The sequence below is a fragment of the Cuculus canorus genome, chromosome 2, assembly GCF_017976375.1.
Source record: "Cuculus canorus isolate bCucCan1 chromosome 2, bCucCan1.pri, whole genome shotgun sequence".
NCBI classification, from domain to species: Eukaryota; Metazoa; Chordata; class Aves; order Cuculiformes; family Cuculidae; genus Cuculus; species Cuculus canorus.
Window position 1 is genome coordinate 876,243 of NC_071402.1, and position 27,280 is coordinate 903,522.

Consider the following 27,280-nt stretch of genomic DNA (forward strand, 5'->3'; position numbering starts at 1 on the left):
GGAAGGAATGGAGAAGGGATGGAAGGAATGGAGAAGGGAAGGAAGGAGGAAGGGAGAAGGGATGGAAGGAATGGAGAAGGGATGGAAGGAATGGAGAAGGGATGGAAGGAATGGAGAAGGGAAGGAGGAATGGAGAAGGGATGGAAGGAATGGAGAAGGGATGGAAGGAATGGAGAAGGGATGGAAGGAATGGAGAAGGGAAGGAGGAATGGAAAAGGGAAGGAGGAATGGAGAAGGGAAGGAGGAATGGAAAAGGGAAGGAGGAATGGAGAAGGGATGGAAGGAATGGAGAAGGGAAGGAAGGAATGGAGAAGGGATGGAAGGAGGAATGGAGAAGGGATGGAAGGAATGGAGAAGGGATGGAAGGAATGGAGAAGGGAAGGAGGAATGGAGAAGGGATGGAAGGAATGGAGAAGGGATGGAAGGAATGGAGAAGGGATGGAAGGAATGGAGAAGGGAAGGAGGAATGGAAAAGGGAAGGAGGAATGGAGAAGGGAAGGAGGAATGGAAAAGGGAAGGAGGAATGGAGAAGGGATGGAAGGAATGGAGAAGGGAAGGAGGAATGGAGAAGGGAAGGAAGGAATGGAGAAGGGATGGAAGGAAGGAATGGAGAAAGGATGGAAGGAATGGAGAAGGGATGGAAGGAATGGAGAAGGGATGGAAGGAGGAATGGAGAAGGGAAGGAAGGAGGAATGGAGAAGGGATGGAAGGAGGAATGGAGAAGGGATGGAAGGAATGGAGAAGGGATGGAAGGAGGAATGGAGAAGGGATGGAAGGAGGAATGGAGAAGGGATGGAAGAATGGAGGAGGGATGGAAGGAATGGAGAAGGGAAGAAGGAATGGAGAAGGGAAGGAAGGAATGGAGAAGGGATGGAAGGAATGGAGAAGGGAAGGAGGAATGGAGAAGGGAAGGAAGGAGGAATGGAGAAGGGATGGAAGGAGGAATGGAGAAGGGAAGGAAGGAGGAATGGAGAAGGGAAGGAAGGAGGAATGGAGAAGGGAAGGAAGGAGGAATGGAGAAGGGATGGAAGGAATGGAGAAGGGATGGAAGGAGTGGAGAAGGGAAGGAGGAATGGAGAAGGGATGGAAGGAGGAATGGAGAAGGGAAGGAGGAATGGAGAAGGGATGGAAGGAATGGAGAAGGGATGGAAGGAGGAATGGAGAAGGGAAGGAGGAATGGAGAAGGGATGGAAGGAATGGAGAAGGGATGGAAGGAGGAATGGAGAAGGGATGGAACAGGTGGGAAAGGAACAGGATGGGGAGAAGGAGGGATGGGGACAAGGACGGAGGAGAAGGTTGGGATGAGGATGGAGGAGAAGGTTGGGATGAGGATGGAGGAGAACGTTGGGATGAGGATGGAGGAGAAGGTTGGGATGAGGATGGAGGAGAAGGTTGGGATGAGGATGGAGGAGAAGGTTGGGATGAGGATGGAGGAGAAGGTTGGGATGAGGATGGAGGAGAACGTTGGGATGAGGATGGAGGAGAAGGTTGGGATGAGGATGGAGGAGAAGGTTGGGATGAGGATGGAGGAGAAGGTTGGGATGAGGATGGAGAAGAACATTGGGACAAGGATGGAGGAGAAGGTTGGGATGAGGATGGAGGAGAAGGTTGGGATGAGGACGGAGGAGAACGTTGGGATGAGGATGGAGGAGAAGGTTGGGATGAGGACGGAGGAGAACGTTGGGATGAGGACGGAGGAGAACATTGGGACGAGGACGGAGGAGAACGTTGGGATGAGGATGGAGGAGAACGTTGGGATGAGGACGGAGAAGAAGGTTGGGATGAGGGAATGGGCGAATGTCCCCAACTCAGTTGTGTCCCTCAGGCCTTGCGACCACCTTGATGGACGCCACGACGGATAAGGACCCTCTGGTCCAGGAGCAGATCTACAACGCTCTGTGCCACCTCGGGGAATCGGAGCCGGAGGAGATCCTCAACGCCTGCGATGAGTACCTCCGGCAGCACGACAAGGTGGGAGGAGGTCCTCATCCCAACGTTCTCCTCCATCCTCATCCCAACGTTCTCCTCCATCCTCACCCCAACCTTCTCCTCATCCTCGTCCCAATGTTCTCCTCCATCCTCATCCCAACCTTCTCCTCCATCCTCATCCCAATGTTCTCCTCCATCCTCATCCCAATGTTCTCCTCCATCCTCATCCCAACGTTCTCCTCCGTCCTCATCCCAACGTTCTCCTCCATCCTCATCCCAACGTTCTCCTCCATCCTCATCCCAATGTTCTCCTCCATCCTCATCCCAACCTTCTCCTCCATCCTCATCCCAATGTTCTCCTCCGTCCTCATCCCAACGTTCTCCTCCATCCTCATCCCAATGTTCTCCTCCATCCTCATCCCAACGTTCTCCTCCACCCTCATCCCAACGTTCTCCTCCATCCTCATCCCAACCTTCTCCTCCATCCTCATCCCAACCTTCTCCTCCGTCCTCATCCCAATGTTCTCCTCCGTCCTCCTCCCAACCTTCTCCTCCATCCTCATCCCAATGTTCTCCTCCATCCTCCTCCCAACGTTCTCCTCCGTCCTCATCCCAACCTTCTCCTCCATCCTCATCCCAACCTTCTCCTCCATCCTCATCCCAACCTTCTCCTCCATCCTCATCCCAACGTTCTCCTCCATCCTCATCCCAACGTTCTCCTCCATCCTCATCCCAACCTTCTCCTCCATCCTCATCCCAACGTTCCCCTCCATCCTCATCCCAACGTTCTCCTCCATCCTCATCCCAATGTTCTCCTCCATCCTCATCCCAACGTTCTCCTCCATCCTCATCCCAATGTTCTCCTCCATCCTCATCCCAACGTTCTCCTCCATCCTCATCCCAATGTTCTCCTCCATCCTCATCCCAATGTTCTCCTCCATCCTCATCCCAACCTTCTCCTCCATCCTCATCCCAACGTTCTCCTCCATCCTCATCCCAACCTTCTCCTCCATCCTCATCCCAACGTTCTCCTCCATCCTCATCCCAATGTTCTCCTCCATTCTCATCCCAACGTTCTCCTCCATCCTCATCCCAACGTTCTCCTCCATCCTCATCCCAATGTTCTCCTCCATCCTCATCCCAATGTTCTCCTCCGTCCTCATCCCAATGTTCTCCTCCGTCCTCATCCCAACGTTCTCCTCCGTCCTCATCCCAACCTTCTCCTCCATCCTCATCCCAACCTTCTCCTCCATCCTCATCCCAATGTTCTCCTCCATCCTCATCCCAATGTTCTCCTCCGTCCTCATCCCAATGTTCTCCTCCATCCTCATCCCAACGTTCTCCTCCGTCCTCATCCCAATGTTCTCCTCCATCCTCATCCCAACGTTCTCCTCCATCCTCATCCCAACGTTCTCCTCCGTCCTCATCCCAACGTTCTCCTCCATTCTCATCCCAACGTTCTCCTCCATCCTCATCCCAACCTTCTCCTCCGTCCTCATCCCAATGTTCTCCTCCGTCCTCATCCCAATGTTCTCCTCCATCCTCATCCCAATGTTCTCCTCCATCCTCATCCCAATGTTCTCCTCCATCCTCATCCCAACCTTCTCCTCCATCCTCATCCCAACCTTCTCCTCCACCCTCTCCCCAATCTTCTCCCCCCCTCCCTCCTTCTCTCATGGCCTCTCCTGGTGGACCTCCTCCATCTCCTTCTCCCGGCGCTTCTCCGTCGGTGACCTCGCGGTGGCCTTTGCCGTTGCAGTTGGCGTTCCCTCATCGCGTCATCATCCTGAAGGCCATGGAGACCATCGTTCGCAACAACATCTCCCACCTGGACAAAAGTATGGCCAAAGTGGTCATCTTTTTGGCTTCTCAGGAGATGACCAAATCCAAGGTAGGACCTCCAAAAATACCTTCTGGGGATCTTCTCAACGGTCTTCTCGGGGGTTTTCACCACTCCCATTCCATCCTCGGGAGTGCGATGAACGTTGGATGGTGGTGGGACCAACGTTTGGACCACGTTCTTCTCAGCTGGAACGGGTTCCTTCTTTTGGTTGGAATCCATATCCTTCCTGGAAGAGGTTGGAACCCTTCGCTCTTCCCAACCGATGATTCCCGGATGGAATTCGGAGCCGCGGGGAGGGAAAAAGACGGAGAAAAGAAGTTCTCCAGAAGTTCTGGTGGTCCTCGTTCTGACGTGGTTTCTTCTTCTATCCCAGGAGGTGATCCGGGATTGGCAACAAGCGGCCAGCAACGTCCTGGTGGCCGTTGGCCAACGTTTCATCAACAAAGTGATGGAAGAAGTCCTCACCAAATTCCAACCGGGAATTCTACCCCATTATTTCGTCCTGGAGACCTTCGCCAACCTCTCCGTGGCCAACGGTGAGTTGAAGAAACCAAGGTGGGAAGAGGTGGGACGAGCGGTGGGTGGTGAGGTTGAGGTGGAACCCATACGGTTCTTCCCTTGGGAATCACCAGAAGGTCATAACACCACCGCTTTGGGTTCTTCTCCATGGAGAAGTTGTCCAACTGCTCTTCTCCAAAGCTGGAGGTGCTCAGGGCTTTGGTGGCACTCAAAGAGGAGGACCTCAAGGTCTTGATGGTCCTCATCCCATCGCTCTCCGCGTCTTCGCGTCCCTTTGGGAGAACCTCAAAGTCCTTCAAGAAGATCAACGCTTCCTTCCAGTTTGGTGGGAAGCGGTTAAGTTGTCCTCTCCAGGTCTTCATCCCGAGGAGGGATGAAGGTGTGGAACCACCACGGAGCCTCTGAGGACATCGCTTGGAGATCTCCGGGTCTCCTCGAGGCGCCCGTGGGACCTTCTGAGGTGGCTTCGTGGTGGCTTCGAGTTGAGGTTCTCCCGATTCCTTCGTAGTGTTTGGAATGGTTCCTTTCCTCAACTCCATCCTGGGAACGATGCTGCCCATGCTGGGAATGGCCAAACAGGACCACCTGAAGGTTGTCTTCTGCTACGGTGAGAACCGTCGGACACCGGAGGGATTACGGATGGGAGGAGGGAGGTTCTACCTGGAGGAGGTGGGACGGGGGGTGGAGCTGGAGGACGGCTTTGGGTGGAATTTTCCTCATCCCAATGTTCTCCTCCGTCCTCGTCCCAATGTTCTCCTCCATCCTCATCCCAATGTTCTCCTCCGTCCTCATCCCAACGTTCTCCTCCATCCTCATCCCAATGTTCTCCTCCGTCTTCATCCTAACGTTCTCCTCCATCCTCATCCCAACGTTCTCCTCCATCCTCATCCCAATGTTCTCCTCCGTCCTCATCCCAATGTTCTCCTCCATCCTCATCCCAATGTTCTCCTCTGTCTTCATCCCAACGTTCTCCTCCATCCTCATCCCAACGTTCTCCTCCATCCTCATCCCAACCTTCTCCTCCATCCTCATCCCAACGTTCTCCTCCATCCTCATCCCAACGTTCTCCTCCATCCTCATCCCAACGTTCTCCTCCATCCTCATCCCAACGTTCTCCTCCATCCTCATCCCAACGTTCTCCTCCATCCTCATCCCAATGTTCTCCTCCATCCTCATCCCAACGTTCTCCTCCATCCTCATCCCAACGTTCTCCTCCATCCTCATCCCAATGTTCTCCTCCATCCTCATCCCAACGTTCTCCTCCATCCTCATCCCAACGTTCTCCTCCATCCTCATCCCAATGTTCTCCTCCATCCTCATCCCAACGTTCTCCTCCATCCTCATCCCAACGTTCTCCTCCATCCTCATCCCAACGTTCTCCTCCATCCTCATCCCAATGTTCTCCTCATCCTCATCCCAACCTTCTCCTCCATCCTCATCCCAACGTTCTCCTCCATCCTCATCCCAACCTTCTCCTCCATCCTCATCCCAACGTTCTCCTCCATCCTCATCCCAATGTTCTCCTCCATCCTCGTCCCAATGTTCTCCTCCATCCTCATCCCAACGTTCTCCTCCATCCTCATCCCAATGTTCTCCTCCATCCTCGTCCCAATGTTCTCCTCCATCCTCATCCCAACCTTCTCCTCCGTCCTCATCCCAATGTTCTCCTCCATCCTCATCCCAACGTTCTCCTCCATCCTCATCCCAACGTTCTCCTCCATCCTCATCCCAATGTTCTCCTCCATCCTCATCCCAACGTTCTCCTCCATCCTCATCCCAATGTTCTCCTCCATCCTCATCCCAACGTTCTCCTCCATCCTCATCCCAACGTTCTCCTCCATCCTCATCCCAACCTTCTCCTCCATCCTCATCCCAACGTTCTCCTCCATCCTCATCCCAACGTTCTCCTCCGTCCTCATCCCAACGTTCTCCTCCATCCTCATCCCAACGTTCTCCTCCGTCCTCATCCCAACGTTCTCCTCCGTCCTCATCCCAACGTTCTCCTCCATCCTCATCCCAATGTTCTCCTCCATCCTCATCCCAATGTTCTCCTCCATCCTCATCCCAACGTTCTCCTCCATCCTCATCCCAACGTTCTCCTCCATCCTCATCCCAACGTTCTCCTCCGTCCTCATCCCAACATTCTCCTCCGTCCTCATCCCAACGTTCTCCTCCGTCCTCGTCCCAACATTCTCCTCCGTCCTCATCCCAACGTTCTCCTCCGTCCTCGTCCCAACGTTCTCCTCCGTCCTCATCCCAACGTTCTCCTCCATCCTCATCCCAACGTTCTCCTCCGTCCTCATCCCAACGTTCTCCTCCATCCTCATCCCAACCTTCTCCTCCATCCTCATCCCAACGTTCTCCTCCATCCTCATCCCAACCTTCTCCTCCATCCTCATCCCAACGTTCTCCTCCATCCTCATCCCAACGTTCTCTTCCATCCTCATCCCAACGTTCTCTTCCATCCTCATCCCAACGTTCTCCTCCGTCCTCATCCCAACGTTCTCCTCCATCCTCATCCCAACATTCTCCTCCGTCCTCATCCCAACGTTCTCCTCCGTCCTCGTCCCAACGTTCTCCTCCGTCCTCATCCCAACGTTCTCCTCCATCCTCATCCCAACGTTCTCCTCCATCCTCATCCCAACGTTCTCCTCCGTCCTCATCCCAACGTTCTCCTCCATCCTCATCCCAACCTTCTCCTCCATCCTCATCCCAACGTTCTCCTCCATCCTCATCCCAACGTTCTCTTCCATCCTCATCCCAACGTTCTCCTCCATCCTCATCCCAACGTTCTCCTCCATCCAATCCCCAATCTTGGTGGAACTTTTCCAAGAGGGACGTTGGGGAGAGAGGGAGGGAATGACGTTGGTCGGAAGGAAGGAGGAATGGAGAAGGGATGGAAGGAGGAATGGAGAAGGGATGGAAGGAGGAATGGAGAAGGGATGGAAGGAGGAATGGAGAAGGGATGGAAGGAGGAATGGAGATCCCTTCTTCTCCCCATCCCCATCCCAGACCTGGATGTAGACCTCCAAGTGGGGTCTCACCAGAGGGAAAGACCTCCTCTGGAGGATTGGGTCCAGGTCTGGAATCCTCAGCAGAAGAAGGAGATGGAGCTGTTGGAACGAGTCCAGAGGAGCCCACGGAGATGATCCAAGGGTTGGAGAACCTCCATCCGAGGACAGCTGAGAGAGTTGGGGTTGTCCACCCTGGAGAAGGTTCCATGGAGACCTTCGAGTGACCTTCCAGCATGGAAAGGATCTCCAGGAACGCTGGAGAAGGGCTCTTCTCAGGGAGTGATGGGATGGGATGAGGGGAACGGTTCTGAGCTGCGAGAGAGGAGATGGAGATGAGATCCTGGGGTGAAATGTTCTCCTGGGAAGTTGGGGAGACCTTGGAAGAGGTTGGCCAAGAGCAGCGGTGTCTTCTCCATCCCTGGAGGGGTTCCAGGCCAGGTTGGATGGACCTTGGAGCCCCTCAGCCGGGGGGAGGTCTCTCTTCTCCTGGAATTGGATGGGCTTTGAGGGCCCTTCCGACCCATTCCCTGAGTCCTTCTCTTCGGACAACAGTGGAGACCCTTCAGTGTTCCTCCAACTCCATCTCAAAGCCTGAGGAGCAATTTGGGGGGTTCTGGATCCCCATTAGGAGCAATTTGGGGGGTTCTGGACCCCCATTAGGAGCAATTTGGGGGGTTCTGGACCCTCATTAGGAGCAATTTGGGGGGTTCTGGACCCTCATTAGGAGGAGCAATTTGGGGAGTTCTGGACCCCCATTAGGAGGAGCAATTTGGGGGGTTCTGGACCCCCATTAGGAGGAGCAATTTGGGGGGTTCTGGACCCCCATTAGGAGGAGCAATTTGGGGGGTTCTGGACCCCCATTAGGAGCAATTTGGGGGGTTCTGGACCCTCATTAGGAGCAATTTGGGGGGTTCTGGGCCCTCATTAGGGGGAGCAATTTGGGGGGTTCTGGACCCTCATTAGGAGCAATTTGGGGGGTTCTGGACCCCCATTAGGAGGAGCAATTTGGGGGGTTCTGGACCCTCATTAGGAGCAATTTGGGGGGTTCTGGACCCTCATTAGGAGGAGCAATTTGGGGGGTTCTGGACCCCCATTAGGAGGAGCAATTTGGGGGGTTCTGGACCCCCATTAGGAGGAGCAATTTGGGGGGTTCTGGACCCTCATTAGGAGGAGCAATTTGGGGGGTTCTGGACCCCCATTAGGAGCAATTTGGGGGGTTCTGGACCCCCATTAGGAGCGATTTGGGGGGTTCTGGACCCTCATTAGGAGCAATTTGAGGGGTTCTGGACCCCCATTAAGAGGAGCAATTTGGGGGGTTCTGGACCCCCATTAGGAGTAATTTGGGGGGTTCTGGACCCTCATTAGGAGCAATTTGGGGGGTTCTGGACCCCCATTAGGAGGAGCAGTTTGGGGGGTTCTGGACCCCCATTAGGAGGAGCAATTTGGGGGGTTCTGGACCCCCATTAGGAGGAGCAATTTGGGGGTTCTGGACCCCCATTAGGAGCAATTTGGGGGGTTCTGGACCCTCATTAGGAGCAATTTGGGGGGTTCTGGACCCCCATTAGGAGGAGCAATTTGGGGGGTTCTGGACCCTCATTAGGAGCAATTTGGGGGGTTCTGGACCCTCATTAGGAGGAGCAATTTGGGGGGTTCTGGACCCCCATTAGGAGCAATTTGGGGGGTTCTGGACCCTCATTAGGAGGAGCAATTTGGGGGGTTCTGGACCCCCATTAGGAGCAATTTGGGGGGTTCTGAAGGCTCTGTAGACCCTTCCATCCATGGATCCATGCTCAGATCCCTCTGGAGACCCTTCCAGCCCATGGATCCATGCTCAGATCCCTCTGGAGACCCTTCCAGCCCATGGATCCATGCTCAGATCCCTCTGGAGACCCTTCCTGCCCTCCATCCATGGATCCACTCTCCCTCCCATCCCGGTGTCATCTCCAAACCAACCAAAGGACCGCTCGTTCCTCTCATTGAGATCATCGTTGGAGGAATCCCATTGAGGTGAAGGTTTCCACCATGGGTTGAGGAGGTGGAACGTCCGTAGTCCCGGAGGTCACTTCTCTCCTCTTATCACCATTCCAACTCGGAGCGGAACAACGATGACTTCCAACACGCAACGATTGGTGGCCCAGAAACCACATGGACCTTCTAATGAGCAGCTGTCCTCGCTGCTAACGAAGGGACCTCCAAAGCCATCCATGTTCCACCTCCTGCCATGGGCAGGGACATCTCCCACGGGATCAGGGGCTCCAAGGCCTATCCAAGGTGGCCTTCAACATCTCCAGGGATGGGATCTGGGGGTTCTGGTTGATGGGAAGTGAGAATCATGGAACCAGGAGATGGTTTGGGTTGGAAGGGACCTCAAAACCCATCCAGTTCCATGGTTGAGGGACATCTCCCACTGGATCAGGGGCTCCAAACCCCATCCGATGTGGCCTTGAACCCCTCCAGGGATGGGATCTGGGGGTTCTGGGGGACGTCAAGTTGGAATCATGGAACCAGGAGATGGTTTGGGTTGGAAGGGACCTCCAAACCCATCCAGTTCCATGGTTGAGGGACATCTCCCACTGGATCAGGGGCTCCAAACCTCATCCAACGTGGCCTTCAACACCTGCAGGGATGGGATCTGGGGGTTCTGGTGGACATCAAGTGAGAATCATGGAACCAGGAGATGGTTTGGGTTGGAAGGGACCTCCAAGCCCATCCAATTCCATGGTTGAGGGACACCTCCCACTGGATCAGGGGCTCCAAACATCATCCAACCTGGCCTGGAACCCCTCCAGGGATGGGATCTGGGGGTTCTGGGGGACGTCAAGTTGGAATCATGGAACCAGGAGATGGTTTGGGTTGGAAGGGACCTCCAAGATCATCCAGATCCATGGTTGAGGGACACCTCCCACGGGATCAGGAGCTCCAAACCTCATCCAACCTGGCCTGGAACCCCTCCAGGGATGGGATCTGAGGGTTCTGGTTGACAGTGAGTGACAGTCATGGAACCAGGAGATGGTTTGGGTTGGAAGGGACCTCAAAGATCATCCAGATCCATGGTTGAGGGACACCTCCCACTGGATCAGGGGCTCCAAACCTCATCCAACCTGGCCTGGAACCCCTCCAGGGATGGGATCTGGGGGTTCTGGTGGACATCAAGTTGGAATCATGGAAGCAGGAGATGGTTTGGGTTGGAAGGGACCTCAAAGATCATCCAGATCCATGGTTGAGGGACACCTCCCACTGGATCAGGGGCTCCAAACCCCATCCAACCTGGCCTGGAACCCCTCCAGTGATGGAGAAGCCACCACTTCTTCTCTGGACAACCTCTTCCAGGCCCTCCCCACCCTCCCGGGAGAAGGTTTCTCCCCACGATCTCATCCCCACCTCCCCTCCTGCAGCTCCAAACCATTCCCCTCATGGTGTCCCATCACTCTTTGCCCATGAACTCCTCCTCAACTTTCCTCTGGAGCTTCGTTCCATCCTGGAAGGTCACTCTGAGGTCTCCTCAGAGCCTTCTCCAAGGTGGACAACTTCAAGTCTCTCAGCTTGTCCTTGGATGAGAGGTTCTCCAGCGCTTGGAATCATCTCCGTGTGGACCTCTGGTCTCGCTCCAACATCTCCGTGTCCTTCTGGAGTTGAGGACTCCAGAGGTGGACGTAGGACTCCAGGTGGGATCTGGTTGTCATCCACCTCTTCTTCTCTCGTAGCTCTTCAACACTTCAGCGAGAGCATCCAGGAGTATTTGGCCAACTTGGACAAAGCTCCAGACCCGACGGTCAGGAAGGACACCTTCTCCAATGACATCTTCAGCGCTTACGAAGTGCTCTTCAACTCTTGGTTACAACACCGAGAAACCAAGGTGAGAACTTCCCCGTCACGGTGGGACCTTCTTGAGAGTCCAAAGATTGACTTTTGGAGGTCCCAACGCCAACTTGGCGACGTCCATCCTTAAGGGTGGACCTCCAAGAAGAAGAAGCTCCATCTCTACTTGAGCTTTGGAGCTTCTTCTCCTCATATCCCACCACTCTGCTCACCTCCACGCGTCCCCCCACGTTCCTGACGGGTTCTCCGTGAAGGACAGGAGAACTTGAGATGCTTCCACCAACCCTTTACGGACCATTCCGCTCATCTCCATGACCACATTGAGACCTTTTCACTCATAGGTGACCTCTTCAGGTCTCACCTTCTCCGCTGAGAACCCTTTGGAGATCCTCCAACTCCAAAAATGGTCTCCGTAATTCTTCTTGGAAGCTTCTAGAAGGTTAAGGAGCTCCAAACCCCACCATAATTGGGTGATGGTCACCACTTTGGTTGTCTTCTCGCAGTTGAGGTTGGCCGTGGTGGAGGCTTTGGGTCCCATGACCCACCTGATGCCGGCGGAGAAGCTGGAGGAGCAACTTCCCAAACTCATTCCGGGCATCCTCGGGCTCTACAAGAAACACACGGAGACCTTCTACATCTCCAAGGTGAGCGCTGGCAGAGGACCGGGAGACCTCAGGGGACCTCGTGGTGGCCAACGGGGAGTTCTTGGTGGTCAGTTGGACCTCTCGGTGGCCATTTGGACCTCTCTGTGGTCATTTGGACCTCTCTATGACCTCTCTGTGGCCATTTGGACCTCTCAGTGGTCATTTGGACCTCTCTGTGACCTCTTTGTGGTCATTTGGACCTCTCTGTGACCTCTCTGTGGTCATTTGGACCTCTCAGTGGTCATTTGGACCTCTCTATGACCTCTCTGTGGTCATTTGGACCTCTCAGTGGCCATTTGGACCTCTCAATGGCCATTTGGACCTCTCTGTGGCCATTTGGACCTCTCAGTGGTCATTTGGACCTCTCTTTGGTCATTTGGACCTCTCTATGACCTCTCTGTGGTCATTTGGACCTCTCAGTGGTCATTTGGACCTCTCTGTGGTCATTTGGACCTCTCTATGACCTCTCAGTGGTCATTTGGACCTCTTTGTGGTCATTTGGACCTCTCTATGACCTCTCAGTGGTCATTTGGACCTCTCTGTGGTCATTTGGACCTCTCTATGACCTCTCTGTGGCCATTTGGACCTCTCTTTGGTCATTTGGACCTCTCTATGACCTCTCTGTGGTCATTTGGACCTCTCTGTGGTCATTTGGACCTCTCTATGACCTCTCAGTGGCCCATTTGGACCTCTCAGTGGCCCATTTGGACCTCTCGGTGGCCATTTGGACCTCTCTGTGGTCATTTGGACCTCTCTATGACCTCTCTGTGGCCATTTGGACCTCTCAGTGGCCCATTTGGACCTCTCGGTGGTCATTTGGACCTCTCTATGACCTCTCTGTGGCCATTTGGACCTCTCAGTGGTCATTTGGACCTCTCGGTGGCCATTTGGACCTCTCAAAGGTCATTTGGACCATTTGGATCCCAAGGTGGTCACCCTGAGGTGATCATCCCAAGGTGGTCACCACAAGGTGGTCACTCCAAGGTGGTCACCCTGGGGTGGTCACAACAAGGTGGTCATCCCAAGGTGGTCACCATAATTTGGTCATCCCAAGGTGGTCACCCTGAGATGGTCATCCCAAGGTGGTCACCACAAGGTGATCATCCCAAGGTGCTCATCCCAAGGTGGTCATCCTGAGGTGGTCATCCCAAGGTGGTTACCCCAAGGTGGTCATCCCAAGGTGGTCATCTCAAGGTGGTCATCCCAAGGTGGTCATCTCAGGGTGGTCACAACAAGGTGGTCATCCCAAGGTGGTCACCATAATTTGGTCATCCCAAGGTGGTCACCCTGAGATGGTCATCCCAAGGTGGTCACCACAAGGTGATCATCCCAAGGTGCTCATCCCAAGGTGGTCATCCTGAGGTGGTCATCCCAAGGTGGTTACCCCAAGGTGGTCATCCCAAGGTGGTCATCTCAAGGTGGTCATCCCAAGGTGGTCATCTCAAGGTGGTCATACCAAGGTGGTCATCAGAGGTGGTGACCCCAAGGTGGTCACCCTGAGGTGGTCATCCCAAAATGGTCACCAGTTTGGTGATCCAAAGGTGGTCACCACAAGGTGATCATCCCAAGGTGGTCATCACAAAGTGATCATCCCAAGGTGGTCACCCCAAGGTGGTGACCCCAAAGTGGTCATCCTGAGGTGGTCACCCCAAGGTGGTCACCACAGTTTGGTCATCCAAAGGTGGTGACCACGAAATGATCATCCCAAGGTGATCATCCCAAGGTGGTCATCCTGAGGTGATCATCCCAAGGTTGTCACCTCAAGGTGGTGACCCCAAGGTGGTCATCCCATGGTGGTCATCCCAAGGTGGTCACCCTGAGGTGGTCACCACAATTTGGTCATCCCAAGGTGGTCACCACAAGGTGATCATCCCAAGGTGGTGACCCCAAAGTGGTCACCCTGAGGTGGTCACCACAATTTGGTCATCCCAAGGTGGTCATCCCAAGGTGGTCATCCCAAGGTGGTGACCTCAAGGTGGTCACCCTGAGGTGGTCACCACAAAGTGATGATCCCAAGGTGATGATCCCAAGGTGGTCACCACAAGGTGGTCACCCTGAGGTGGTCATCCCACAATGGTCATTCCAAGGTGCTCATCCCAAGGTGGTCACCACAGTTTGGTCATCCAAAGGTGGTCATCACAAAGTGATCATCCCAAGATGGTCACCCCAATGTGGTCATCCCAAGGTGGTCACTCCACAGTGGTCATCCCAAGGTGGTCATCCCAAGGTGGTCACCACAAGGTGGTCACCATAATTTGGTCACCCCAAGGTGGTCACCCCAAGGTGATCATCCCAAGGTGATCATCCCAAGGTGGTCACCCCAAGGTGGTCACCCCAAAGTGGTCACCCTGAGGTGGTCATCCCAAGGTGGTGACCCCAAGGTGGTCACCACAAGGTGATCATCCCAGGGTGGTCACCACAGTTTGGTCATCCAAAGGGGTCACCACAAAGTGGTCATCCCAAGGTGGTCATCCCAAGGTGGTCATCCCAAGGTGGTCACCACAATTTGGTCATCCAAAGGTGGTCATCACAAAGTGATCATCCCAAGGTGGTCATCCCAAGGTGGTGACCCCAAAGTGGTCATCCCAAGATGGTCACCCTGAGGTGGTCACTCCACGGTGCTCATCCCAAGGTGGTCACCCTGAGGTGGTCATCCCAAAATGGTCACCACAGTTTGGTGATCCCAAGGTGGTCACCACAAGGTGATCATCCCAAGGTGGTCATCCCAAGGTGGTCACCCCAAGGTGGTCATCCCAAGGTGGTGACCCCAAAGTGGTCATCCTGAGGTGGTCACCCTAAGGTGGTCACCACAAGGTGATCATCCCAAGGTGGTGACCCCAAGGTGGTCACCACAATTTGGTCATCCAAAGGTGGTCACCACAAAGTGATCATCTCAAGATGGTCATCCTGAGGTGGTCATCACAAGGTGGTCATCCATAGGTGGTCACCACAAGGTGATGACCCCAAGGTGGTGACCCCAAGGTGGTGACCCCACGGTGGTGACCCCACGGTGGTTTCTCGCCGAGCAGAGCCTCTGTCAGATCCTGGAAGCGTCCGTCAACATCGGAAGTCGCAGCCTGGACGTCCACTTGGATTCTCTGATGGCCACTTTGCACCCCCAGGTAAGAGCCGAGAAGATACGGACGGGAGAGCACTGTCATGGCCGAAACCTCCATCTCCATCCGTGGATCCATGTCCACATCCCTCTGGAGATCCTCCATCCATGGATCCACACTCAGATCCCTCTGGAGATCCTCCATCCATGGATCCCCACTCGGATCCCTCTGGAGATCCTCCATCCATGGATCCACACTCAGATCCCTCTGGAGATCCTCCATCCATGGATCCACACTCGGATCCCTCTGGAGATCCTCCATCCATGGATCCACACTGAGATCCCTCTGGAGATCCTCCATCCATGGATCCATGTCCACATCCCTCTGGAGATCCTCCATCCATGGATCCACGCTCAGATCCCTCTGGAGATCCTCCATCCATGGATCCACGCTCAGATCCCTCTGGAGATCCTCCGTCCATGGATCCCCACTCAGATCCCTCTGGAGATCCTCCATCCATGGATCCACACTCGGATCCCTCTGGAGATCCTCCATCCATGGATCCATGTCCACATCCCTCTGGAGATCCTCCATCCATGGATCCACACTCAGATCCCTCTGGAGATCCTCCATCCATGGATCCATGTCCACATCCCTCTGGAGATCCTCCATCCATGGATCCCCACTCGGATCCCTCTGGAGATCCTCCATCCATGGATCCCTCTGGAGATCCCTCTGGAGATCCTCCATCCATGGATCCACACTGAGATCCCTCTGGAGATCCTCCATCCATGGATCCCCACTCAGATCCCTCTGGAGATCCTCCATCCATGGATCCCCACTCGGATCCCTCTGGAGATCCTCCATCCATGGATCCACACTCGGATCCCTCTGGAGATCCTCCATCCATGGATCCCCACTCGGATCCCTCTGGAGATCCTCCATCCATGGATCCCCACTCAGATCCCTCTGGAGATCCTCCATCCATGGATCCACACTCAGATCCCTCTGGAGATCCTCCATCCATGGATCCACACTCGGATCCCTCTGGAGATCCTCCATCCATGGATCCCCACTCGGATCCCTCTGGAGATCCTCCATCCATGGATCCCCACTCGGATCCCTCTGGAGATCCTCCATCCATGGATCCCCACTCGGATCCCTCTGGAGATCCTCCATCCATGGATCCCCACTCAGATCCCTCTGGAGATCCTCCATCCATGGATCCACACTCGGATCCCTCTGGAGATCCTCCATCCATGGATCCCCACTCAGATCCCTCTGGAGATCCTCCATCCATGGATCCCCACTCGGATCCCTCTGGAGATCCTCCATCCATGGATCCCCACTCGGATCCCTCTGGAGATCCTCCATCCATGGATCCCCACTCGGATCCCTCTGGAGATCCTCCATCCATGGATCCCCACTCGGATCCCTCTGGAGATCCTCCATCCATGGATCCACACTCAGATCCCTCTGGAGATCCTCCATCCATGGATCCCCACTTGGATCCCTCTGGAGATCCTCCATCCATGGATCCCCACTCGGATCCCTCTGGAGATCCTCCATCCATGGATCCACACTCAGATCCCTCTGGAGATCCTCCATCCATGGATCCACACTCAGATCCCTCTGGAGATCCTCCATCCATGGATCCCCACTCGGATCCCTCTGGAGATCCTCCATCCATGGATCCCCACTCGGATCCCTCTGGAGATCCTCCATCCATGGATCCCCACTCGGATCCCTCTGGAGATCCTCCATCCATGGATCCACACTCGGATCCCTCTGGAGATCCTCCATCCATGGATCCCCACTTGGATCCCTCTGGAGATCCTCCATCCATGGATCCCCACTCGGATCCCTCTGGAGATCCTCCATCCATGGATCCCCACTCGGATCCCTCTGGAGATCCTCCATCCATGGATCCCCACTCAGATCCCTCTGGAGATCCTCCATCCATGGATCCCCACTCGGATCCCTCTGGAGATCCTCCATCCATGGTTCCTCCTGGTGAGGACCATTGATGGCCACCACCGCTCTTCTCTCCACAGATCTGTGTTCCCACCGATCCGTCGGTTCCTCTGTCCGTCAAAAACCACACGGAAGTTCTCCGCTGCTTCACCGTTCTCGGTAAGAGGTGGATCCACCACTCGGAACCCTCCGGAGAAGGGAAGAGGGGGGTGGGAGGTGGACTTCCCACCGTTCCTTGGTCCTCTCCGAGGTGTTGTGTGTGGTGGATGGAAGGGTTTGGTCCTTCGGGTCTCACCATGGTTTGGAGGATGTGGTGGACATCTCCAGGTGGGAAGATGGGAGAAGCTCTGCGTGGGCCAAGAGAGCTCCTGATGGGCCAAGAGAAGCTCTCCATGGGGTGGGAGAAGCTCTTCATGGGTCAGGAGAAGCTCTTCATGGAGCAGGAGAAGCTCTTCATGGGCCAAGAGAGCTCCTCATGGGCCAAGAGAAGCTCTCCATGGGTCAGGAGAAGCTCTTCATGGGCCAAGAGAAGCTCTTCATGGGCCAAGAGAGCTCTTCATGGGCCAAGAGAAGCTCTCCATGGGTCAGGAGAAGCTCTTCATGGGCCAAGAGAAGCTCTTCATGGGGTGGGAGAAGCTCTTCATGGGCCAAGAGAAGCTCTCCATGGGTCAGGAGAAGCTCTTCATGGGCCAAGAGAAGCTCTTCATGGGGTGGGAGAAGCTCTTCATGGGCCAAGAGAGCTCCTGATGGGCCAAGAGAAGCTCCTCATGGGCCAAGAGAAGCTCTTCATGGGCCACGAGAAGCTCTTCATGGGCCACGAGAAGCTCTTCATGGACCAAGAGAAGCTCTTCATGGGCCAGGAGAAGCTCTCCATGGGCCAAGAGAGCTCCTGATGGGCCAAGAGAAGCTCTCCATGGGCCAAGAGAGCTCCTCACGGGCCAAGAGAAGCTCTCCATGGGGTGGGAGAAGCTCTTCATGGGCCAGGAGAGCTCTCCATGGGGTGGGAGAAGCTCTTCGTGGTCCAAGAGAGCTCCTCATGGGCCAAGAGAAGCTCTCCATGGGGTGGGAGAAGCTCTTCATGGGCCAAGGGAGCTCTCCATGGGCCAAGAGAGCTCCTGATGGGCCAAGAGAAGCTCCTCATGGGCCAAGAGAAGCTCTCCATGGGTCAGGAGAAGCTCTTGATGGGCCATGAGAAGCTCTTCATGGGCCACGAGAAGCTCTTCATGGACCAAGAGAAGCTCTTCATGGGCCAGGAGAAGCTCTCCATGGGCCAAGAGAGCTCCTGATGGGCCAAGAGAAGCTCTCCATGGGCCAAGAGAGCTCCTCACGGGCCAAGAGAAGCTCTCCATGGGGCGGGAGAAGCTCTTCGTGGTCCAAGAGAGCTCCTGATGGGCCAAGAGAAGCTCTCCATGGGGCGGGAGAAGCTCCTCATGGGCCGGCAGAAGCTCTCCATGGGCCAAGAAAGCTCCTGATGGGCCAAGAGAAGCTCTTCATGGGGTGGGAGAAGCTCTCCATGGGGCGGGAGAAGCTCTCCATGGGCCAAGAGAGCTCCTGATGGGTCAGGAGAAGCTCTTCATGGGGTGGGAGAAGCTCTTCATGGGGCGGGAGAAGCTCTCCATGGGCCAAGAGAGCTCCTGATGGGTCAGGAGAAGCTCTCCATGGGTCAGGAGAAGCTCTTCATGGTCCAAGAGAGCTCCTCATGGGCCAAGAGAAGCTCTTCATGGGGCGGGAGAAGCTCTCCATGGGCCAAGAGAGCTCCTGATGGGTCAGGAGAAGCTCTTCATGGGGTGGGAGAAGCTCTTCATGGGGCGGGAGAAGCTCTCCATGGGCCAAGAGAGCTCCTCATGGGCCAAGAGAAGCTCTTCATGGGGTGGGAGAAGCTCTTCATGGGGTGGGAGAAGCTCTCCATGGGCCAAGAGAGCTCCTGATGGGCCAAGAGAAGCTCTCCATGGACCAGGAGAAGGTCTTCATGGACCAGGAGAAGGTCTTCATGGTCCAGGAGAGCTCCTGATGGGTCAGGAGAAGCTCTTCATGGGCCTGGAGAAGCTCTCCATGGACCAGGAGAAGGTCTTCATGGTCCAGGAGAGCTCCTGATGGGTCAGGAGAAGCTCTCCATGGACCAGGAGAAGCTCTCCATGGACCAGGAGAAGGTCTTCATGGTCCAGGAGAGCTCCTGATGGGTCAGGAGAAGCTCTTCATGGGCCTGGAGAAGCTCTTCATGGGGTGGGAGAAGCTCTCCATGGGCCAAGAGGAGCTCTTCATGGGCCAAGAGGAGCTCTTCATGGGCCAAGAGAGCTCCTGATGGGCCAAGAGAAGCTCTCCATGGGCCAAGAGAGCTCCGCATGGGCCAGGAGAGCTCTTCATGGGCCAAGAGAAGCTCTCCATGGGGTGGGAGAAGCTCTCCATGGGCCAAGAGAAGCTCTCCATGGGCCAAGAGAAGCTCTTCATGGGCCAAGAGAAGCTCTCCATGGGGCGGGAGAAGCTCTTCATGGGCCAAGAGAAGCTCTTCATGGGGCGGGAGAAGCTCCTCATGGGCCAAGAGAAGCTCCTCATGGGCCAAGAGAAGCTCTTCATGGGGCAGGAGAAGCTCTCCATGGGCCAAGAGAGCTCCTGATGGGCCAGGAGAGCTCCCAATGGGTCAGGAGAAGCTCCTCATGGGCCAAGAGAAGCTCTTCATGGGTCGGGAGAAGCTCTCCATGGGCCAAGAGAGCTCTTCATGGGCCAGGAGAGCTCCTGATGGGCCAGGAGAAGCTCTCCATGGGTCAGGAGAAGCTCCTCATGGGCCAGGAGAAGCTCTCCATGGGTCAGGAGAAGCTCTCCATGGGTCAGGAGAAGCTCTCCATGGGCCAAGAGAAGCTCTCCATGGGCCAAGAGAGCTCCTGATGGGCCAGGAGAAGCTCTCCATGGGTCAGGAGAAGCTCTTCATGGGCCAGGAGAAGCTCTCCATGGGCCAAGAGAAGCTCTTCATGGAACCCAAGAGCCGTCCTCCCCGGGACATCTCCACGTAGGAGCTGCTTTGCCTCCCTCCCCGCGTGGACGCCTGTCCTTAACGGTGGGATTTGGTTGTCCTCAGCCTCTTCCTTCCCCGACCGCGTCTTGGCCTTCCTCCTCCCGAAGTTGGAGAGCAGCAACGAGAGGACACGAGTGGGGACCCTCCTCATCGTGAGACAAATCATCAACAGTGCCCGTGAGTACCGCGCTGGAATCCATCCCGCATGGAATCTCCGAGCAGGAGACACGGAGGGTCCATGTCCATGGGTCTCCTCGTGGTCCTGGTGGGACCTGGGATGAGGAGAAGAGCCCATGATTGATGGTGGAGAGAAGGAAACCACTGTGGTGGCCCAGAAAGGAAAGGGCTGAGGGACAAAGCTCTCCATGTCCAAAGCTCTCTCTGTCCATGGGTCTCCTCGTGGTCCTCCTCAGATCTGGGATGAGGAGAAGAGTCCATGATTGATGGTGGAGAGAAGGAAACCACTGTGGTGGCCCAGAAAGGAAAGGGCTGAGGGACAAAGCTCTCTCTGTCCATGGGTCTTCTCGTGGTCCTCCTCAGATCTGGGGTGAGGAGAAGAGTCCATGATGGATGGTGGAGAAGGAAACCACTGTGGTGGCCCAGAGAGGAAAGGGCTGAAGGACAAAGCTCTCCATGTCCATGGGTCTTCTCGGTGTCCTCCTCAGATCTGGGGTGAGGAGAAGAGTCCATGATTGATGGTGGAGAAGGAAACCACTGTGGTGGTCCAGAAAGGAAAGGGCTGAGGGACAAAGCTCTCCGTGTCCATGGGTCTTCTCGTGGTCCTCCTCAGATCTGGGATGAGGAGAAGAGTCCATGATTGATGGTGGAGAAGGAAACCACTGTGGTGGCCCAGAAAGGAAAGGTTTGAGGGACAAAGGTCTCTCTGTCCATGGGTCTTCTCGTGGTCCTCCTCAGATCTGGGGTGAGGAGAAGAGTCCATGATTGATGGTGGAGAAGGAAACCACTGTGGTGGCCCAGAAGGGAAAGGGGTGAAGGACAAAGCTCTCCATGTCCAAAGCTCTCTGTGTCCATGGGTCTTCTCGTGGTCCTCCTCAGATCTGGGATGAGGAGAAGAGTCCATGATTGATGGTGGAGAAGGAAACCACTGTGGTGGCCCAGAAAGGAAAGGGCTGAGGGACAAAGCTCTCTCTGTCCATGGGTCTTCTCGTGGTCCTCCTCAGATCTGGGATGAGGAGAAGAGTCCATGATTGATGGTGGAGAGAAGGAAACCACTGTGGTGGCCCAGAAAGGAAAGGGCTGAGGGACAAAGGTCTCTCTGTCTTCTCGTTGTCCTCCTCAGATCTGGGATGAGGAGAAGAGTCCATGATTGATGGTGAGAAGGAAACCACTGTGGTGGTCCAGTAAGGGAAGGTTTGAGGGACAAAGCTCTCCATGTCCAAAGCTCTCTCTGTCCATGGGTCTTCTCGTGGTCCTCCTCAGATCTGGGATGAGGAGAAGAGTCCATGATTGATGGTGGAGAAGGAAACCACTGTGGTGGCCCAGAAAGGAAAGGTTTGAGGGACAAAGCTCTCTCCGTCCATGGGTCTTCTCGTGGTCCTCCTCAGATCTGGGATGAGGAGAAGAGTCCATGATTGATGGTGGAGAAGGAAACCACTGTGGTGGCCCAGAAAGGAAAGGGCTGAGGGACAAAGGTCTCTCTGTCCATGGGTCTTCTCGTGGTCCTCCTCAGATCTGGGATGAGGAGAAGAGTCCACGATTGATGGTGGAGAAGGAAACCACTGTGGTGGCCCAGAGAGGAAAGGGCTGAGGGACAAAGGTCTCCATGTCCAAAGCTCTCTCTGTCCATGGGTCTTCTCATGGTCCTCCTCAGATCTGGGATGAGGAGAAGAGTCCATGATTGATGGTGGAGAAGGAAACCACCGTGGTGGCCCAGAAAGGGAAGGGGTGAAGGACAAAGCTCTCCATGTCCATGGGTCTTCTCGTGGTCCTCCTCAGATCTGGGATGAGGAGAAGAGTCCATGATTGATGGTGGAGAAGGAAACCACTGTGGTGGCCCAGAAAGGAAAGGGCTGAAGGACAAAGCTCTCCATGTTCAAAGCTCTCTCTGTCCATGGGTCTCCTCGTGGTCCTCCTCAGATCTGAGATGAGGAGAAGAGTCCATGAGTGATGGTGGAGAAGGAAACCACCGTGGTGGCCCAGAAAGGGAAGGGGTGAAGGACAAAGCTCTCCATGTCCATGGGTCTTCTCGTGGTCCTCCTCAGATCTGGGATGAGGAGAAGAGTCCATGATTGATGGTGGAGAAGGAAACCACTGTGGTGGCCCAGAAAGGAAAGGGCTGAGGGACAAAGCTCTCTCTGTCCATGGGTCTCCTCGTGGTCCTCCTCAGATCTGGGATGAGGAGAAGAGTCCATGATTGATGGTGGAGAAGGAAACCACTGTGGTGGCCCAGAAAGGAAAGGGCTGAGGGACAAAGCTCTCTCTGTCCATGGGTCTTCTCGTGGTCCTCCTCAGATCTGGGATGAGGAGAAGAGTCCATGATTGATGGTGGAGAAGGAAACCACTGTGGTGGCCCAGAAAGGAAAGGGCTGAGGGACAAAGGTCTCTGTGTCCATGGGTCTTCTCGTGGTCCTCCTCAGATCTGGGATGAGGAGAAGAGTCCATGATTGATGGTGGAGAGAAGGAAACCACTGTGGTGGCCCAGAAAGGAAAGGGCTGAAGGACAAAGCTCTCCATGTCCAAAGCTCTCTGTGTCCATGGGTCTTCTCGTGGTCCTCCTCAGATCTGGGATGAGGAGAAGAGTCCATGGTTGATGGTGGAGAAGGAAACCACTGTGGTGGCCCAGAAAGGGAAGGGCTGAGGGACAAAGCTCTCTCTGTCCATGGATCTTCTCGTGGTCCTCCTCAGATCTGGGATGAGGAGAAGAGTCCATGATTGATGGTGGAGAGAAGGAAACCACTGTGGTGGCCCAGAAAGGAAAGGGGTGAAGGACAAAGCTCTCCATGTCCAAAGCTCTCTGTGTCCATGGGTCTTCTCGTGGTCCTCCTCAGATCTGGGATGAGGAGAAGAGTCCATGATTGATGGTGGAGAGAAGGAAACCACTGTGGTGGCCCAGAAAGGAAAGGGGTGAAGGACAAAGCTCTCCATGTCCAAAGCTCTCTCTGTCCATGGGTCTTCTCGTGGTCCTCCTCAGATCTGGGATGAGGAGAAGAGTCCATGATTGATGGTGGAGAGAAGGAAACCACTGTGGTGGCCCAGAAAGGAAAGGGCTGAGGGACAAAGCTCTCCATGTCCAAAGCTCTCTCTGTCCATGGGTCTCCTCGTGGTCCTCCTCAGATCTGGGATGAGGAGAAGAGTCCATGATTGATGGTGGAGAAGGAAACCTCTGTGGTGGCCCAGAAAGGAAAGGGCTGAGGGACAAAGGTCTCTCTGTCCATGGGTCTTCTCGTGGTCCTCCTCAGATCTGGGATGAGGAGAAGAGTCCATGATTGATGGTGGAGAAGGAAACCACTGTGGTGGCCCAGAAAGGAAAGGGCTGAGGGACAAAGCTCTCTCTGTCCATGGGTCTTCTCGTGGTCCTCCTCAGATCTGGGATGAGGAGAAGAGTCCATGATGGATGGTGGAGAAGGAAACCACTGTGGTGGCCCAGAAGGGAAAGGGTTGAGGGACAAAGCTCTCCATGTCCAAAGCTCTCTCTGTCCATGGGTCTTCTCGTGGTCCTCCTCAGATCTGGGGTGAGGAGAAGAGTCCATGGTTGATGGTGGAGAAGGAAACCACTGTGGTGGCCCAGAAAGGAAAGGGCTGAGGGACAAAGCTCTCTCTGTCCATGGGTCTTCTCGTGGTCCTCCTCAGATCTGGGATGAGGAGAAGAGTCCATGATTGATGGTGGAGAAGGAAACCACTGTGGTGGCCCAGAAAGGAAAGGGCTGAGGGACAAAGCTCTCTCTGTCCATGGGTCTCCTCGTGGTCCTCCTCAGATCTGGGATGAGGAGAAGAGTCCATGATTGATGGTGGAGAAGGAAACCACTGTGGTGGCCCAGAAAGGAAAGGGCTGAAGGACAAAGCTCTCCATGTCCAAAGCTCTCTCTGTCCATGGGTCTTCTCATTGTCCTCCTCAGATCTGGGATGAGGAGAAGAGTCCACGATTGATGGTGGAGAAGGAAACCACTGTGGTGGCCCAGAAAGGAAAGGGCTGAGGGACAAAGCTCTCTCTGTCCATGGGTCTCCTCGGTGTCCTCCTCAGATCTGGGATGAGGAGAAGAGTCCATGATTGATGGTGGAGAGAAGGAATCCCATGTGGTGGCCCCATCCAGGTGGGAAAGAGCTGAAGGACAAAGCCCTCTCTGGTTTGAAGATGGATTTTTGAGGTCAGCAGCTCTGTCTTTAGAACCTCAATGGCATCACTGAGCTTTGGACCTTCTCTTCTTCAGCTTCTCAGATGGAGATAAAGAAGCCCTTCATCCTTTCCGCTATGAAGTTACCTCTTCAGGACAACAACAATAAGGTACACCACGATCCAGGAGGGTCTTCCAAGGGGTTTGGTGGTAATTCCATGGACACAACACGTCTGTACCCACCACCAATGTCCTCGTCCACCACCTCCTGGTCCTCATCCTTCTTCTGGATGGGGTTTGGAGAAGTCCATGGGAGCCATCAGCGCTGGGAGCAAAGCTCATGGTGATACCACCAAGGAGAAGAACTTGGTTGGTGGTGGAGAAGGAATGGGATGGGATGGTCCTATCCAGAGCCCAAATGCTGAGCTTCTGCTCCTCCAAAAGGGGGTCCAGAACCCCCCAAATTGCTCCTCCTAATGGGGGTCCAGAACCCCCCAAATTGCTCCTCCTAATGAGGGTCCAGAACCCCCCAAATTGCTCCTAATGGGGGTCCAGAACCCCCCAAATTTCTCCTCCTAATGGGGGTCCAGAACCCCCCAAATTGCTCCTAATGGGGGTCCAGAACCCCCCAAATTTCTCCTCCTAATGAGGGTCCAGAACCCCCCAAATTGCTCCTAATGGGGGTCCAGAACCCCCCAAATTGCTCCTCCTAATGAGGGTCCAGAACCCCCCAAATTGCTCCTCCAAATGGGGGTCCAGAACCCCCCAAATTGCTCCTAATGGGGGTCCAGAACCCCCAAATTGCTCCTCCTAATGAGGGTCCAGAACCCCCCAAATCGCTCCTAATGGGGGTCCAGAACCCCCCAAATTGCTCCTAATGGGGGTCCAGAACCCCCCAAATTGCTCCTCCTAATGGGGGTCCAGAACCCCCCAAATTGCTGCTCCTAATGAGGGTCCAGAACCCCCCAAACTGCTCCTAATGGGGGTCCAGAACCCCCCAAACTGCTCCTAATGAGGGTCCAGAACCCCCCAAATTGCTCCTAATGGGGGTCCAGAACCCCCCAAATTGCTCCTCCTAATGGGGGTTCAGAACCCCCCAAATTGCTCCTCCTAATGAGGGTCCAGAACCCCCCAAATTGCTCCTAATGGGGGTCCAGAACCCCCCAAATTGCTCCTCCTAATGAGGGTCCAGAACCCCCCAAATTGCTCCTCCTAATGGGGGTCCAGAACCCCCCAAATCGCTCCTCCTAATGAGGGTCCAGAACCCCCCAAATTGCTCCTCCTAATGGGGGTCCAGAACCCCCCAAATTGCTCCTAATGAGGGTCCAGAACCCCCCAAATCGCTCCTCCTAATGGGGGTCCAGAACCCCCCAAATTGCTCCTCCTAATGGGGGTCCAGAACCCCCCAAATTGCTCCTCCTAATGAGGGTCCGGAACCCCCCAAATTGCTCCTAATGGGAGTCCTGAACCCCCCAAATTGCTCCTCCTAATGGGGGTCCAGAACCCCCCAAATTGCTCCTCCTAATGGGGGTCCAGAACCCCCCAAACTGCTCCTAATGAGGGTCCAGAACCCCCCAAATTTCTCCAAATGGGGGTTCAGAACCCCCCAAATTGCTCCTCCTAATGGGGGTCCTGAACCCCCCAAATTGCTCCTCCTAATGAGGGTCCAGAACCCCCCAAATTGCTCCTCCTAATGAGGGTCCAGAACCCCCCAAATTGCTCCTAATGAGGATCCAGAACCCCCCAAATTGCTCCTCCTATTGGGGGTTCAGAACCCCCCAAATTGCTCCTAATGAGGGTCCAGAACCCCCCAAATTGCTCCTCCTAATGGGGGTCCAGAACCCCCCAAATTGCTCCTCCTAATGGGGGTCCAGAACCCCCCAAACTGCTCCTAATGAGGGTCCAGAACCCCCCAAATTGCTCCTCCTAATGAGGGTCCAGAACCCCCCAAACTGCTCCTAATGGGGGTCCAGAACCCCCCAAATTGCTCCTAATGGGGGTCCAAAACCCCCCAAATTGCTCCTCCTAATGGGGGTCCAGAACCCCCCAAATTGCTCCTAATGGGGGTCCAGAACCCCCCAAATTGCTCGTCCTAATGGGGGTCCAGAACCCCCCAAATTGCTCCTAATGGGGGTTCAGAACCCCCCAAATTGCTCCTCCTAATGAGGGTCCAGAACCCCCCAAATTGCTCCTAATGGGGGTCCAGAACCCCCCAAATTGCTCCTCCTAATGGGGGTCCAGAACCCCCCAAATTGCTCCTAATGAGGGTCCAGAACCCCCCAAATTGCTCCTCCTAATGGGGGTCCAGAACCCCCCAAATTGCTCCTAATGGGGGTCCAGAACCCCCCAAATCGCTCCTCCTAATGGGGGTCCAGAACCCCCCAGATTGCTCCTCCTAATGAGGGTCCAGAACCCCCCAAATTGCTCCTCCTAATGGGGGTCCAGAACCCCCCAAATTGCTCCTAATGAGGGTCCAGAACCCCCCAAATTGCTCCTAATGGGGGTCCAGAACCCCCCAAATTGCTCCTCCTAATGGGGGTCCAGAACCCCCCAAACTGCTCCTAATGAGGGTCCAGAACCCCCCAAATTTCTCCAAATGGGGGTTCAGAACCCCCCAAATTGCTCCTCCTAATGGGGGTCCTGAACCCCCCAAATTGCTCCTCCTAATGAGGGTCCAGAACCCCCCAAATTGCTCCTCCTAATGAGGGTCCAGAACCCCCCAAATTGCTCCTAATGAGGATCCAGAACCCCCCAAATTGCTCCTCCTATTGGGGGTTCAGAACCCCCCAAATTGCTCCTAATGAGGGTCCAGAACCCCCCAAATTGCTCCTCCTAATGGGGGTCCAGAACCCCCCAAATTGCTCCTCCTAATGGGGGTCCAGAACCCCCCAAACTGCTCCTAATGAGGGTCCAGAACCCCCCAAATTGCTCCTCCTAATGAGGGTCCAGAACCCCCCAAACTGCTCCTAATGGGGGTCCAGAACCCCCCAAATTGCTCCTAATGGGGGTCCAAAACCCCCCAAATTGCTCCTCCTAATGGGGGTCCAGAACCCCCCAAATTGCTCCTAATGGGGGTCCAGAACCCCCCAAATTGCTCGTCCTAATGGGGGTCCAGAACCCCCCAAATTGCTCCTAATGGGGGTTCAGAACCCCCCAAATTGCTCCTCCTAATGAGGGTCC

General features: G+C 55.0%; 1 protein-coding gene across 2 annotated transcripts in view; it reads left to right on the forward strand.

Annotated features, from left to right (window-relative positions):
* The window catches only part of MROH1 (maestro heat like repeat family member 1), a 160,114-nt gene that overhangs the window by 11,510 nt on the left and 121,324 nt on the right, over nucleotides 1-27,280 (forward strand). For both annotated transcript variants that reach the window (XM_054057729.1, XM_054057730.1), the window contains exons 3-12: nucleotides 1,826-1,971; nucleotides 3,689-3,820; nucleotides 4,146-4,308; nucleotides 4,800-4,898; nucleotides 11,010-11,161; nucleotides 11,628-11,768; nucleotides 14,798-14,890; nucleotides 16,879-16,957; nucleotides 19,872-19,985; nucleotides 24,197-24,270. In XM_054057729.1, the coding sequence (XP_053913704.1) occupies nucleotides 1,826-1,971; nucleotides 3,689-3,820; nucleotides 4,146-4,308; nucleotides 4,800-4,898; nucleotides 11,010-11,161; nucleotides 11,628-11,768; nucleotides 14,798-14,890; nucleotides 16,879-16,957; nucleotides 19,872-19,985; nucleotides 24,197-24,270 (1,193 nt within the window). The remainder of the gene's footprint in view (nucleotides 1-1,825; nucleotides 1,972-3,688; nucleotides 3,821-4,145; nucleotides 4,309-4,799; nucleotides 4,899-11,009; nucleotides 11,162-11,627; nucleotides 11,769-14,797; nucleotides 14,891-16,878; nucleotides 16,958-19,871; nucleotides 19,986-24,196; nucleotides 24,271-27,280) is intronic.